A 13,799-nucleotide genomic window follows, 5' to 3' on the forward strand; every position below is an offset into this window, starting at 1 on the left:
GATTCAGATGATTAGGTTAATAGCTCGTTTAGAGAACCTTTTCATGATATGCTAATTTTTTGAGATAGGAATTTTGGGTTTTCATGAGCTGTATGCCAAAATCATCAGTATTAAAACAATAAAAGACCTGAAATATTTCAGTTGGTGTGCAATGAATCTAAAATACATGAAAGTTTAATTTTTATCATTACATTATGGAAAATAATGAACTTTTATCACAATATGATAATAATTTTGAGAAGGACCTGTATATATATATACTTTTATTTTATTTTATTTATTTATTTATTTATTTTTTATAATTGTTATGGTCTTGGTCAAAAGTATGTACAAGCCATGCTGATGATTCAGTCTAATTTAAAGACCTAACTAGCTGTAGAGAAAAGAATATACTAAGCATTAAAAATAGATTCTAAAGCTTGTAAGAATTTTTTTATTTTTTTTAATGAAGCACTTTTTTTCTTTTTCTTTTAGTGCTACTCTTTCATTGAATTAAATATAGAAATTTAAGTATTTACAAAATATGATTACTCAGACTCTTTGGCATGTTACACAGAATTAATTACTCGTGTTTGTAAATGTGTAATGTACTGTAATAAAAACAATTGAATGAAGGGTATCGTGTGTCTGGTTCATGCGGTACAACAGTAGGTGGCGCAAGTGCGGTATTTAAGTTTGCCAGCCTTTCACTTGCCCTCATTGTGAAAAGAGTTTCATAAATAAATCTCAAGATGAAACACAGATGAAAATTCACATTAAAGAAAAGCCCTGTATGTGTAATCTGTGTGAAAAGAGTTTGACATGGGCAAGCAATTTTAAATATCATCAAAATAAACATTACATTAAAAAGGGCAAATACAATTATATTTTGTATTTTTACTCATATATGATAAACATATGTGATATTCTGTTTATCAAAACAATAAGGTTCATCAAGTTAGTGTTTTTGCTTGGCTTTGAGGTTATGTAAATTTTGGTTACTTTACATTCAATTTATGCATGCAAATTAATAAAGTGTTGAATGGAAATTGGTCAGTTCAATTAAGTATAGATTTTTTGTAATAACTACAAAAATCAAAATGGGCAAATGTGTGACAAATGTGTCAGAGAAAATAGTTTTTTTTTTTTCTTTTTTGCAAAACCATGTGTAATTTTGTTGCAAACCAATTTTACAGTTATTTCATAATGAAAAACAGTAGTATATTTATAGAAAAAAAATAATAATAAAATATCACAGTTGTGGGAACTTTGCATTATCATTTAAGAAAAAACGTGGCAGCTGCCGATGCCACCGGAAGTGCGCCTGCATCTCGAAGTCAAGTCTGAAATGTGTGATTTTAGTCGAGTTTAATTCATACAAGTCTGCAGAACCAAATACTTTTGACAGATAGTTGACATCAGAATATTGCACTCATAATGCTATCGTTCCATATTCGAAAAAGTGTTATTACTTATAAAGCCAATTGAGAGCATAAACAAAATTTTGGTGACAGGAACTAACGTTTCAACAAAACTCACTTTGACAGAGGTGTTACGAACTCCTGTCTAGGGCTGGGGAGCTAGTAACTTTTTTAAGGAGAGGGAACCAGTGCAACCCAGCCTCCTGTCCCAGAATCAACACAAACACCAATGCAAATTAATAATTTTAATTTGAAAAGAAAGAAAAATGAATAGAAACAGAAATCTCAAAGTATTAACAAAACATATAGGGAACACAGACTTCAGGGGAGAGGTAGGCCAAAATAACAAACAAAACCAAACTAACACAAGAATATTTAAAAGATAACTGTTGTAACCTTACTGGTTATTTCGGATCCAACCACACACAGACCAGATTCAACGTTCTCCATCTTAATCTTTACTTCCCTTGTGTGTTTTCCGTAAGCACGTTGATGACGTCACATCAATACACAACAATAACCTAGAAACAGATCATCCAAAAATAAAGTACACAAAACTTCCCTCTCTTCCTGTCTGTCCATAACCAGGACAAAAGAAGTACAAACAAAAATGGCACCCTCCTCCTACACATACAGTCGTGGCCAAAAGTTTTGAGAATGACATAAATATTAGTTTTCAAAAAGTTTGCTGCTAAACTGCTTTTAGATCTTTGTTTCAGTTGTTTCTGTGATGTACTGAAATATAATTACAAGCACTTCATACGTTTCAAAGGCTTTTATCGACAATTACATGACATTTATGCCAAGAGTCAGTATTTGCAGTGTTGGCCCTTCTTTTTCAGGACCTCTGCAATTCGACTGGGCATGCTCTCAATCAACTTCTGGACCAAATCCTGACTGATAGCAACCCATTCTTTCATAATCACTTCTTGGAGTTTGTTAGAACTAGTGGGTTTTTGTTTGTCCACCCGCCTCTTGAGGATTGACTACAAGTTCTCAATGGGATTAAGATCTGGGGAGTTTCCAGGCCATGGACCCAAAATTTCAACATTCTGGTCCCCGAGCCACTTAGTTATCACTTTTGCCTTATGGCACGGTGCTCCATCGTGCTGGAAAATGCATTGTTCTTCACCAAACTGTTGTTGGATTGTTGGAAGAAGTTGCTGTTGGAGGGTGTTTTGGTACCATTCTTTATTCATGGCTGTGTTTTTGGGCAGAATTGTGAGTGAGCCCACTCCCTTGGATGAGAAGCAACCCCACACATGAATGGTGTCAGGATGCTTTACTGTTGGCATGACACAGGACTGATGGTAGCGCTCACCTTTTCTTCTCCGGACAAGCCTTTTTCCAGATGCCCCAAACAATCGGAAAGGGGCTTCATCTGAGAATATGACTTTGCCCCAGTCCTCAGCAGTCCATTCACTATATTTTCTGCAGAAGATCAATCTGTCCTGACTCCCTGTTTTTTTTTTTGGAGAGAAGTGGCTTCTTTGCTGCCCTTCTTGACACCAGGCCATCTTCCAAAAGTCTTGGCCTCACTGTGCGTGCAGATGCGCTCACACCTGCCTGCTGCCATTCCTGAGCAAGCTCTGCACTGGTGGCACTCTGATCCCGCAGCTGAATCCTCTTTAGGAGACGATCCTGGCACTTGCTGGACTTTCTTGGACGCCCTGAAGCCTTCTTTACAAGAATTGAACCTCTTTCCTTGAAGTTCTTGATAATCCTATAAATTGTTGATTTAGGTGCAATCTTAGTAGCCACAATATCCTTGCCTGTGAAGCCATTTTTATGCAACGCAATGATGGCTGCACGCGTTTCTTTGCAGGTCACCATGGTTAACAATGGAAGAACAATGATTTCAACCATCACCCTCCTTTTAACATGTCAAGTCTGCCATTCTAACCCAATCAGCCTGACATGATGATCTCCAGCCTTGTGCTCGTCAACATTCTCACCTGAGTTAAGACGATTACTGAAATGATCTCAGCAGGTCCTTTAATGACAGCAATGAAATGCAGTGGAAAGGTTTTTTTGGGATTAAGTTAATTTTCATGGCAAAGAAGGACTATGCAATTCATCTGATCACTCTTCATAACATTCTGGAGTATATGCAAATTGCTATTATAAAAACTTAAGCAGCAACTTTTCCAATTTCCAATATTTATGTAATTCTCAAAACTTTTGGCCACGACTGTAGACAGTAAAAGAAAGAGCGAAATGCGAAATTTTTCGCCTGAGCCTGCGTTTCCGGTCTGACACATTTGCATGCGTATGAATGGAAGTCAATGGAACGAAAAGTGCAGTGTGACCACCCCTTCACAAACATAGTTAAAGCTAAATAAAAATAATCAATGGTTTTAAACAACTTCAGTATCTTTCTGCTCAAGAAAACAACAAAGTCCTGAGTTCACTTAAAAATATATCAAACAAAAATCGAAAACCAAATGAATATGAGCAACCAGGAGGAAGAGTAGCCCTGGTGGGAAAAAAAAGTCTCTCTTTTCTCCATAGATCCACCTCTTCTTATATTTCTACTCCTTCCAATCATCATCCAATCAGCCCAGGCGTCACCAGATTGAACACAGCTGATTGGAACACCTGTCTCGTGACGAGGAAGAGAGAGTGGGAGAGGCAGTTGATGTTTGTTTTACAGTATACAAGTGACTCATAAATGACCATGCAAAGAGCCATTTAGCTATTTGGGCTACAGGAGAGGTGAAGGCTGCAGCTGGGCCTTGGCAGGCCAGAAGAGCATTCTGTGGGCAGCTCGGCATTGAGAGACGCACAGTGACTCTTTTCAGCTGTGCATAATTATTTGGTATAAGCTGTGTGTCTCTAGACATAAGTGCATGTTTAATTATACAAAATAATTTTTTGGGTTAGTGTTAAAGTATTATACACTATTGTAGCATTTCATATCATCTTTTATTTACACTGTATTTTGTATATATATATATATATATATATATATATATCTATCTATATATATCTATATCGGTTTAGCTTTATAGAAATTTTATAACGTAAACAGTTATTTGCCAAGAAAACATTTCTAATTTTCACTTTTCACATTTTATTTCAGCTTTATCACCAATTTTTTTTTTTTTTTTTTTATAGTTTTAGTTGATAATATTGATTTGGAAACCTAAATTAGTTTTGAATCACTTTATTGTTGTGGCAAACACAGAAAATGACAGTTAAAAGAAGAAGGGGAGAAGACAAACTTAAGACAAGCCAGTAGAAACACAAAGAAATTCAAGAAAGAGAGAAAATTAACATGTATATACAGCCCAGCAACAGGTGTTGGATTGGGAAGTGGCTAGAGCTAAGGGACAGTAATGAGGTCCACACAGCACTAGTACAGCAGGACGGGTCCAAGCCCCTACACAAACACTCCAGTTCTGGTTTTCCAGTGCAATTTTCAGAACAGTGCAGAAACGCATATTTCAAGACTTCTGATGATGTTTTCTGTGCATCTAATTGGTTAAAAGTAAATGTTCCATAGTTTTTTTTCACCTATTTAAAAATGAATTAAGCGCTATTTATATTTTGCATAACACAGTCTTAACACATTTGCTATGATATGCAAATATACATGGATGCAAAACAGCTGAAGTGAACGCAACATTTCAGTGTTGGAAAAAAAATTCAAATACTTCTGATGTAAAACAAATGTATAATTTGAAATGAAACCTAAAAACAAATCTCAAGAGATATCTGCATACATTTAAACGGTTTACAAGATGTTACTTTTCACTATCAGCTCAGGCGTTACATTGGTCTCTTGAGATCTGACATAAGTAGGGGGAGATGACCATATTTAACTCTTAAATGATCAGAATTCCACTTTTTACTGGAGCCTATTCTGTTACTCATTCTTCTTCTCCTTCTGTTTGAGAAGTTTGTTGATCTCTCTCTTCACCATGCCAGCATATTTGGAGATGATGCCATGCTGGCTGAGGCCAGGCAAAAGCAGAAGGAAACTCACTGTGGACACAGAAAATGACAGTAAATGAGTGGAAGATCACTAATATAATAGCCCTGCTGACTGAATACTGAATGAAAAATGACTTGGTGCTTCATAACATTTCACCTAATTGGTACAAACAGATTTAAGAAACCTTGCGTGTAGGAAAGGTAAGTGGCAGCATATTTCTGGATTGAAACTGCAGTTTTCCATGATCTAAATACAATGACCTCTTTGTTGCACAGCCTAGTCACTGTTTGCATGAGCTAAGCTTTGATAAAGTACAGGGACTTTTCTAGTTTGCACTCTGTGGCGCGTCATTCAAAGATTTTACAGCCTTTTTTCCTGCTAGTTTGTGATTAAAAAAAATAAATAAAAAATCGGAAGGCATTTGTGATCTATGAGGCAGACAGAACACTAGCAGTTTATTGTTCTGATGTTATACAACAGGCTTTCAGCACAGTGGATTTCTCATGCAGTTTGCTTAGCTTTTAGCCCATATAAATAGTGTATATACCGATCAGGTAGGTGAGGAAGAGGTTATGCACTTCTTGTCCGATCCAGGCCACAGCCACAAGACAGCTGATGACGGAGAAGAAATACTGCGAGATAAATAAAACAAATGTGTTACAAGGAGTACACAGAGGAGCCAATTTTCTTCACAACTTACAACAATATACAAAAGTGCTATATAAACTATTTGGTGTGAACAACATCAGATCAATACATTTATATTGATCACTGTCTTGGCAAGTCACTCTTAATGAAGGAGTCATTCCTTCAACCATTAAGAAAGCTGTCTGTGACTGTCCTTAAGAATGGATCATTAAACCACTGGCTCACTTGAGTTGTTAAAAAATGTGAATTTATTAAGGGCAAGAAACAACAGTTCTGCTGATGCGCTGTTCAGAACTATTTTCATTAGCAAAATTAAGAAAACAGACAATATTGGAGTCCAAAATGTAAAAATATTATCTTCTTGTTCATTGAACTGTTTTACAAAACCATCACATTTGCAGCCATGCAGATATTTCGGAAAAAAAAACGCCCTCTTGCTTGAGCGATATGGCTGAACTACATCATACAATATAAACAGAAGACAAAAAAACACAGGACATTTTTTGCTCTCAAATCTTGAATTCCAGGGGCATTTAACTGCATTCTAATAGTATGCATCATTTTGAACATCTGTTTAAAATGCTCTCTTAGGGGCACAGGTACTCCTTAATTATCCATTAGAAGAGTTGTGAACTAGGGCTAGGTGCATGTTTGTTTGTTGTTACTGCTGAGCAACAGTAATAAGCCAACTTAGTGATGTGAAATGGTAGCTTGCTTTTGAGTGTGAAATGCTTATGAGTCACTAGTGAATTCTAAGAAAAAAACAAAGAAGGTGCTGTTCAACGAGTCATCAAATAAGCATACCATTTTTGGCTTTTCTTCCTTCAGGGCAAACAGACGTTTCCACCAGCCGAGCACGCGGCGCTGAGTCTTCACGAGGTTCCCACAGATCTCATGGAAGCGCTGCTGCTGTTCTGTGGTCCTGTGCAGGAACAAAACAGTGCTCAGAAAACACACGATAAACAATGTCTTTAAGGGTAACACTCATAAACGAAGAGGGAATCTGTTTCCATTTCTGCTTAGACACTGCAGTTTATTTCTGGGCATAAAACATGACCACATTGAAGACTTAAAGCCACAGGAAGCTGCCAGATACTAAAATAAACTCCAGGGCTCTGATCTTGACTGCATAGCAAGACCTCTCACTGCAGAGTGGAGATCAGCACAGTGAAGATCTGTGGAATCAAACTAACTCTGTGTCTGACACTAGACACTCAGCAGCAACTGCAAGCTGTCACTCAAAGACACCAGAGACCCCAGCTCCTGAACTAGAGCAAGGAGAGATGCCTAGGGAGATGGACTAAAATGAAACCAGAAGAGGCAAGAACATACATGCTGTGCAAATACATGCAGGACATGCCGTTGTCCCTTCACTCACCATTTGTTAGAACCAAAAACACGGGGGGCAAGAGTGGGCACCAGGTAATCAGCCAGGCACAGGAACATGACCGTGCAGGACAGACCAGTGAGCACAGAGGGGTCCAAGTAGTAGATTAGCCTGCCAATGAAGAAATTGGACATTAAACTCTTGCATTCACTTCATTTTTTGATGACGGTATGCAAATTATGTAACAAAAAAAGAAAAACACAGACGGACGCACGATTAGTTCATAGCACAGGATGTTTCTTTAAAAAACATCACTATTAAGAAATTGCCTTTTCTTTTAATCATTTTTCTGTACTTCCATGGACTGTTGGTCTGTGTATTAGTATTGTATATTTTAAAATGACTCTTTGTGTAGGTTATATAGTTACATAGCTAATAAATGGCAACAAATAACAAGTACGAGTGAATCCTTAAATCTTTATGAGCAAGTCACTGAATATACTATATTGTAGGCAAAAACAGTCCAAAAAGTAATATGTTCAAATTCACTGTTTACATAAAACAGTAGGTAACAAGTACCAGGATGACTTGCTAATGCTGGCAAGATTCTAAAGTGTGCATCCAATGGATACTTCACCACTCCGTGAAGCCACATCCCATGACAAAGGTAAATCACTGGCATGTGCGACTAATGATGTCTAGTATTAGCCAATGGCTAATAAATTCTCAGATTTTACTCGCCAATGTGCAAGTTAGAGACCAAGTATAAGTTTAGCACAGGTATATTTTCACTCGCAGAGAGAGAGAGAGAGAGAGAGAGAGAGAGAGAGAGAGAGAGAGAGAGAGAGAGAGAGAGAGAGAGAGAGAGAGAAATTTGACACACTACATATGAATGATATTCTTTGTTGTAGTTTCCGGTCAAAATAACGGAGTTCCTTTGGATTTTTTCAGCATGTAAGAACTGCTGGGTTTTCCGGTAGTGGGTGGAACTAATGCTCAAACGGCAATCTCATTTGCTGGCGCTAACCTATTATCGTCCCGGTTTTGATTTCAGTAAATCAGTTTGAGCGAATGCACACAAACTGTTTAATATTCATAAATCCAGGAGCTCCTTAATCCTTAGTGTTTTTACAGAAACACTGAATGATCAGAAAAAGCACCACCATCAGTCCTAAATTAGTTAAAATGACTAATATACATTCATACATAGTTATCAAGTTTTAATTCTAAATACTAAAGTTCTACCATTAAATAACACTTGACTGACTGATGTTAAGAGTGTACTGTCAGATGCATTTTACAAACATATATAGGCCTATATATACACACATATATAAATATATATAAGATATCAGTCTGGCGAGTAAACTAAAAAATTTACTAGCCAATGGTGATTCAATTGCCAAAGTGTCTGTAGAGGGTTGCAACATAAAAAAAAAAAAAAAAGGTTTAGTACATCTGAATTACACTTATATGACACGCATACATACTATATAATACATACTTTCTAAACAGTTATAAAAGTTACTCAGAGTATGCTCAGAGTATGCAATTCCAAAAGCAGTTTTTGCAAGCAAGTCATTGAAACATTCACTCAACTGATTCGTTCAAAAACACAACCGTGTTGCTTGGAGACACAACTGTTCATTTTGGCTGTGGCTATATAAGGTTTCATCATTTTATATCACTGTATTTCTGAAGAAAGACTTGCATGTTATATGCCTGATAACGCAGCGTTTGTGAGCGTAGCTCTGCTTTGTTTACTGCTGTTACTGGGGAAACCTCTATTTCTCGTGCTTTAAAGCATTTCCTGCTCGCAAAGAATTAATTTGCATTTTCATTAAGTCCGCCTGATGCACGCAGCAAACACATTTTGTTTGTTATCAAAAAAATATCTACTCTAGAGGGACTTGGCTGTTGTTATTGATTCTATTTGGAAGTCTACCGGAAGTTAAGTTAGGGCCACAAAAGCGCGCATGCGCAGTAACGTTTGTTTATGTTTTTCCCGTTGAAATCGTCTATATTTGACAGAGTAAACATTGACAAATTAACTGGCAACATTATTCTAATTTAAAAACTGTATTCTATTTTTCCAAAATGTAAATGACATTAACTGTAGTATAAAAGCAATAATTACACTGGCATTTGTGTCATCATTTTGAATATCAGATTACAACATCAAATAGATTTCTATAAAGAGCATATATGTACAATGTGTAACAACCTATATAATCACAAGAAAGCAAGTGTTGATGGTTAAAAACCATTGTAAATACTTCAAGGACTTCAACTTTCAGTGTTTTAAGGATTAGTTCACTTCCAGAATAAAAAATTTCCTGATAATTTACTTACCCCCATGTCATCCAAGATGTTCATGTCTTTTTGTCTTCAGTCACAAAGAAAATAATGTTTTTGAGGAAAATATTCCAGGACCCCCCCCCCCCCCCCCCAATGGACTTCAATGGGTACCAATGGGCTGAAGGTCCAAACTGCTGTTTCAATGCAGCTTCAAAGGGCTCTACACGGCCCAAGCACCAACAAATAAAAAATGTATACAGTTTAACCACAAATGCTCGTTTAGCACTAGCTTGACTTCACACATTATGTAATCACATTGGAAAGGTCACGCATGTTTAGCTCTCCATCAGTGCACTCTGGTTCAAAAAGGTAGTGTATGGCAAAACCTCAATCTAATTTTCTCCTCCAACTTTAAAATTGCCCACCATCGTTGTTTTACTTTTTTTTTTGTAAAGGGCTTTGCTTTGTAAACGGTTGGTACTTCTGCATACACCACGCATAACCTTTCCAATGTGATTTCATAATGCAAGCTACTGCAAGACAAGCATTTGTTGTTAAAAAGTATATATACAGATCAAATTGTTTTGTTAGATAAGACCCTTATTCCTCGTCTGGGATTGTGTAGAGCTCTTTGAAGCTGCATTGAAACTGCAATTTGGACTTTCAACCCATTGGTCCCCAGTGAACACATTGTATGGAGAAAAATCCTGGAATGTTTTCCTCAAATATCTTAATTTCTTTGCCACTGAAGAAAGAAAAACATGGAAATATTGGACGACATGGGTTGAGTAAATTATCTGTATTTTTTATTCTGGAAAAAAACGAATCCTTTAACCTTATCTTATATACTGAAGTGAAAGATTAGGCCTGCAGTCAAGAAGCAGCTCTAATGCATGCTATGAACCGCAGACTCACATGAACACCATTGTGGTGGCACCCACTAATACTGCTGGGTACCACGGCTTCTCCCAGCGCAGGACCTTATCTCCAGCCAGGATCACCTCTCCCCATCCTTGCAGCTGCTCTTCCAGCTGACTCGTCTCTTGAGCCTAGAGACAAGCTTTTAGTCAGTAACAGTGTCAAAACAATGAGTTCTTACGACAGATGACATGGCTTTATCGTAAACTGTTGTACAATGGGAGTGTCAGGAAAGTCATGGGATGGGCAATCCAGCTGGAACGTCAGGAATGTTGAAATACACACCAACCAAGAATTATTATCTTATCAGAGATTTATTTGAGTTGTTAACATATAAAACGTATAAGAGGAAAACATAAATGGTTTTAAAGACGGCGACTGTGCAATCCTGTGTTCAGACCAGCAGGCCAAGTTTAAAGGGTCAGCCCAGGAAATTCCTTTATCTGGGATATCACGTAGAAATATAGGTAGTTAAAAGTTTAAAGTGTATTTTAAAGGGCTAAAGCATAAACGTCAGCAAGAGTTTTTGGTGGTTTTACAACTAACATTAATCTCACACACACAAAAAAAAGACCATGATGTAAAGCCTTTCGCCTGACTAGCTTATCTCCAACATCGCTCATGCAATGTACAATTATTTACCAAAAGCAAATACTTTTTACAAACTTCAATATATTAAAGAACAAACCCTTTTTCCATAAAACCATTTAGTAAGACGCCAGATACGTTTTAGAGAGTAACGTTAATCCGATTCGTTAGCACTGAATTAGCTTGCTAACATCTTATCACGCAGTTAATATCGTGTCGCGTTAACCTTCTATTCGATATATTCACACGACCGTCATTTAAAAACAAGAGGCAGATTAAGCCTTATGGTGCAGTCAAGTGTTTTTTTAATCGGATTAAGACTGTGAACAGCAAAAGTCTATTGCTAAAAAAAAACAAAAAAACAAGACAAACACAATAAGATATACAGTTCGACAGCAGGCGAACTGCCACTTACCAACAGATTTGCACTTTTATTATCAACTTCAGCCATGGTTTATTTTGGTGTATTTCAGAATCGGTGTTGCTCGGACAGCACGATTATTAGAACGCGCCTCCCCCTGTACTGCCGCAGTATGTCAACGACCGTTATTTTCAGGATGTTTTTACCTAAAACTCGGAACACAAGGACTCATGGGAAATGTAGTTCACTATTGAAATAAAATGGGAAAATGTTCACAAATATGGTACAGGGCCTAAAACAATAAAGAAACTTCCCCTAACAAAAGATCAGTGAAAGGTGCATAAACTTTAATTGGTGAAATGCTTAACAGGGTTGAAAAAGTGCAAATTAAACTTAACATGGTTGAATGGCTAAGCATACAAATGCATTAACTAAAAACTATAAACACTGAGAATAATAGAATAAGATTTATATTTCTTCGAACTATGCTAAAGTAAGGATCCAGATTTGTAATGGTGTACAATCACATGAAAACAAATGAAGACTAAAGGCAGTCACAACATGGGATGATGCTAAATGTTATTTTTGGTAAATTAAATTAGCTTCAAGATTTAACCATATTAATTTAACTTATTAACATACACTTTAGTTTTCACAACAATTGAATATTTCAATATACTACTGAAATAATGTTTTAGTTTATTAGGGCTGAGTTATCGTGAGTAAAAACAACCTACATTTATTAATACCGTAATTGGATGCAAAATGTGTCATGCTCAAAAAAACAAATAGGCTTTCAATATCAGGTTACCATTAACCCTAGGTTAAGCAACAAAACGGTTAACCACACTTGTAAGTATGAAAGGGGGTCGCAGCACTGCTTTAGAGAAGGTAGACGAGCCTAAAGAGTGTCTAAACAATCACACGCGTTAAATTAATTTCAACTATGAAAATTCCAAAAGTGTAAAAATCAGACATGAACAAATAGAGCAAACACTTTAATGAAGACCACAGAGGTTTAATTAGAGTTTTATTAGACCAACAAAGTGGAGTAAAACCATTAAGAGACAACAATATTGTAACCATCACCACATCACTATTCCTCTACTTATTTCTCCCACTAAAAATGTAAAACTAGGTCAAGATCAGTAAAACGCAAGCTTTAATGGGGACACGTATCAGCGATGATACACTTCCACAGGCAAGTCAAAAAAAAAAAAAAAGAGCAATCTAGACTAAATCCATAGCAAAGAAGGAATGGGAGAAAGAATCTACAATACACAAACAAGATCCGAGATGCATACCATGAAATAAAAAAAAAGGATTTAGAAACAGACCATATTGAGCCTGGGTCATACTCAACGATCAAATCAAAGAGACCTCAGGCTGAGCACTTACCAACTCCAAGCACATCATTCATTGTGCCAAACATTCAGAAACACGCGACACTGAATGTTCCCAAAGCCACTTTGCGATTTGCCTTTTAGTTGTGAAATCTGTGCAGTTCAATGGTGAAGATGTAAAAAGTTTTTTTTCCAGCGTTTTCTATATATACTTGAGGGGGAAAGGTCTTTTTTGTGCTTAAGAACAAACTCTAAGGTATGCCAAAGGCCTTCTGGCTTCAAATGGAGTCCTTTTAGCCTTCAGCCCTCCACACCCGCTCCAGCAGGAGACAACTCAGCCGCAAGTCATGCCCGACCCCAAGCCATTCAAAAACAGAGGCCAGAGGACCCCTCCAAGACCAGATCACCCTTCCCCTCCACTCTCGCACAAATGCAATCTAGAAACTCGCTAATTACCGCAGACCTTTGCTCTAAGAGTGGATAAACTGTCTCCTGCAAATTTTCCCTGTGGCAAATCCTACTAGTTTTGATAGTTGACAGAAGTTTATTTGTTGTTGATACAGGGGTTGGTTGGGGGGGTTTGTTCAAGCAGCATGTGCCTTGCCCCCCCCCCCCCCCCTGCCTCCCCATCTTGGTGAGCTTCCCACACATCTCAGGGAGACAGATGCAGACCCATTTCATTTTGTTAGCTGGACCGCCTGGTGTAGCTGTGCTACGGGGATCTGGTGTGGGCCCAAGGGAGGCTCTCTACACCCTCAACCCTTTCCTGCATGGTGCTCTGTGGCTCCATTGCCCCAGACCCAGTGGATTTTGCTGGATTTCTACCCTCGCTGGACCAAAGTGATCTACAAGGATCCCGTTCACACCCATGCTGTCCATCCCTCGTACAACTGTGCAAGGTTGTCCAAGTTTGTCGCCTCTTTGATGACATAATCCACCTTAAAGAGAACAAGATGACAAATACACGGTATTAAGAAAT

General features: G+C 37.5%; 2 protein-coding genes across 3 annotated transcripts in view; both read right to left on the reverse strand.

Moving 5' to 3' along the window:
• Positions 1–4,552: 4,552 nt before the first annotated feature.
• LOC132149140 (ADP-ribosylation factor-like protein 6-interacting protein 1) lies at positions 4,553–11,699 on the reverse strand. Its single transcript, XM_059558108.1, has 6 exons — positions 11,532–11,699; positions 10,526–10,659; positions 7,364–7,483; positions 6,790–6,907; positions 5,885–5,969; positions 4,553–5,387 (listed from the first exon to the last, which is right to left on the reverse strand). The coding sequence occupies exons 1-6, from the start codon at positions 11,565–11,567 to the stop codon at positions 5,269–5,271; spliced, it is 612 nt and encodes a 203-aa protein (XP_059414091.1). The 5' UTR covers positions 11,568–11,699; the 3' UTR covers positions 4,553–5,268.
• A 757-nt stretch (positions 11,700–12,456) lies between these two features.
• The window catches only part of LOC132149141 (serine/threonine-protein kinase SMG1-like), a 57,644-nt gene continuing 56,301 nt past the window's right edge, over positions 12,457–13,799 (reverse strand). For both annotated transcript variants that reach the window (XM_059558110.1, XM_059558109.1), the window contains exon 62: positions 12,457–13,758. In XM_059558110.1, coding sequence (XP_059414093.1) covers positions 13,681–13,758 — 78 coding nt within the window. In that variant the 3' untranslated portion in view covers positions 12,457–13,680. The remainder of the gene's footprint in view (positions 13,759–13,799) is intronic.

The sequence above is a fragment of the Carassius carassius genome, chromosome 9 (genome assembly GCF_963082965.1).
Source record: "Carassius carassius chromosome 9, fCarCar2.1, whole genome shotgun sequence".
Taxonomy (NCBI): Eukaryota; Metazoa; Chordata; class Actinopteri; order Cypriniformes; family Cyprinidae; genus Carassius; species Carassius carassius.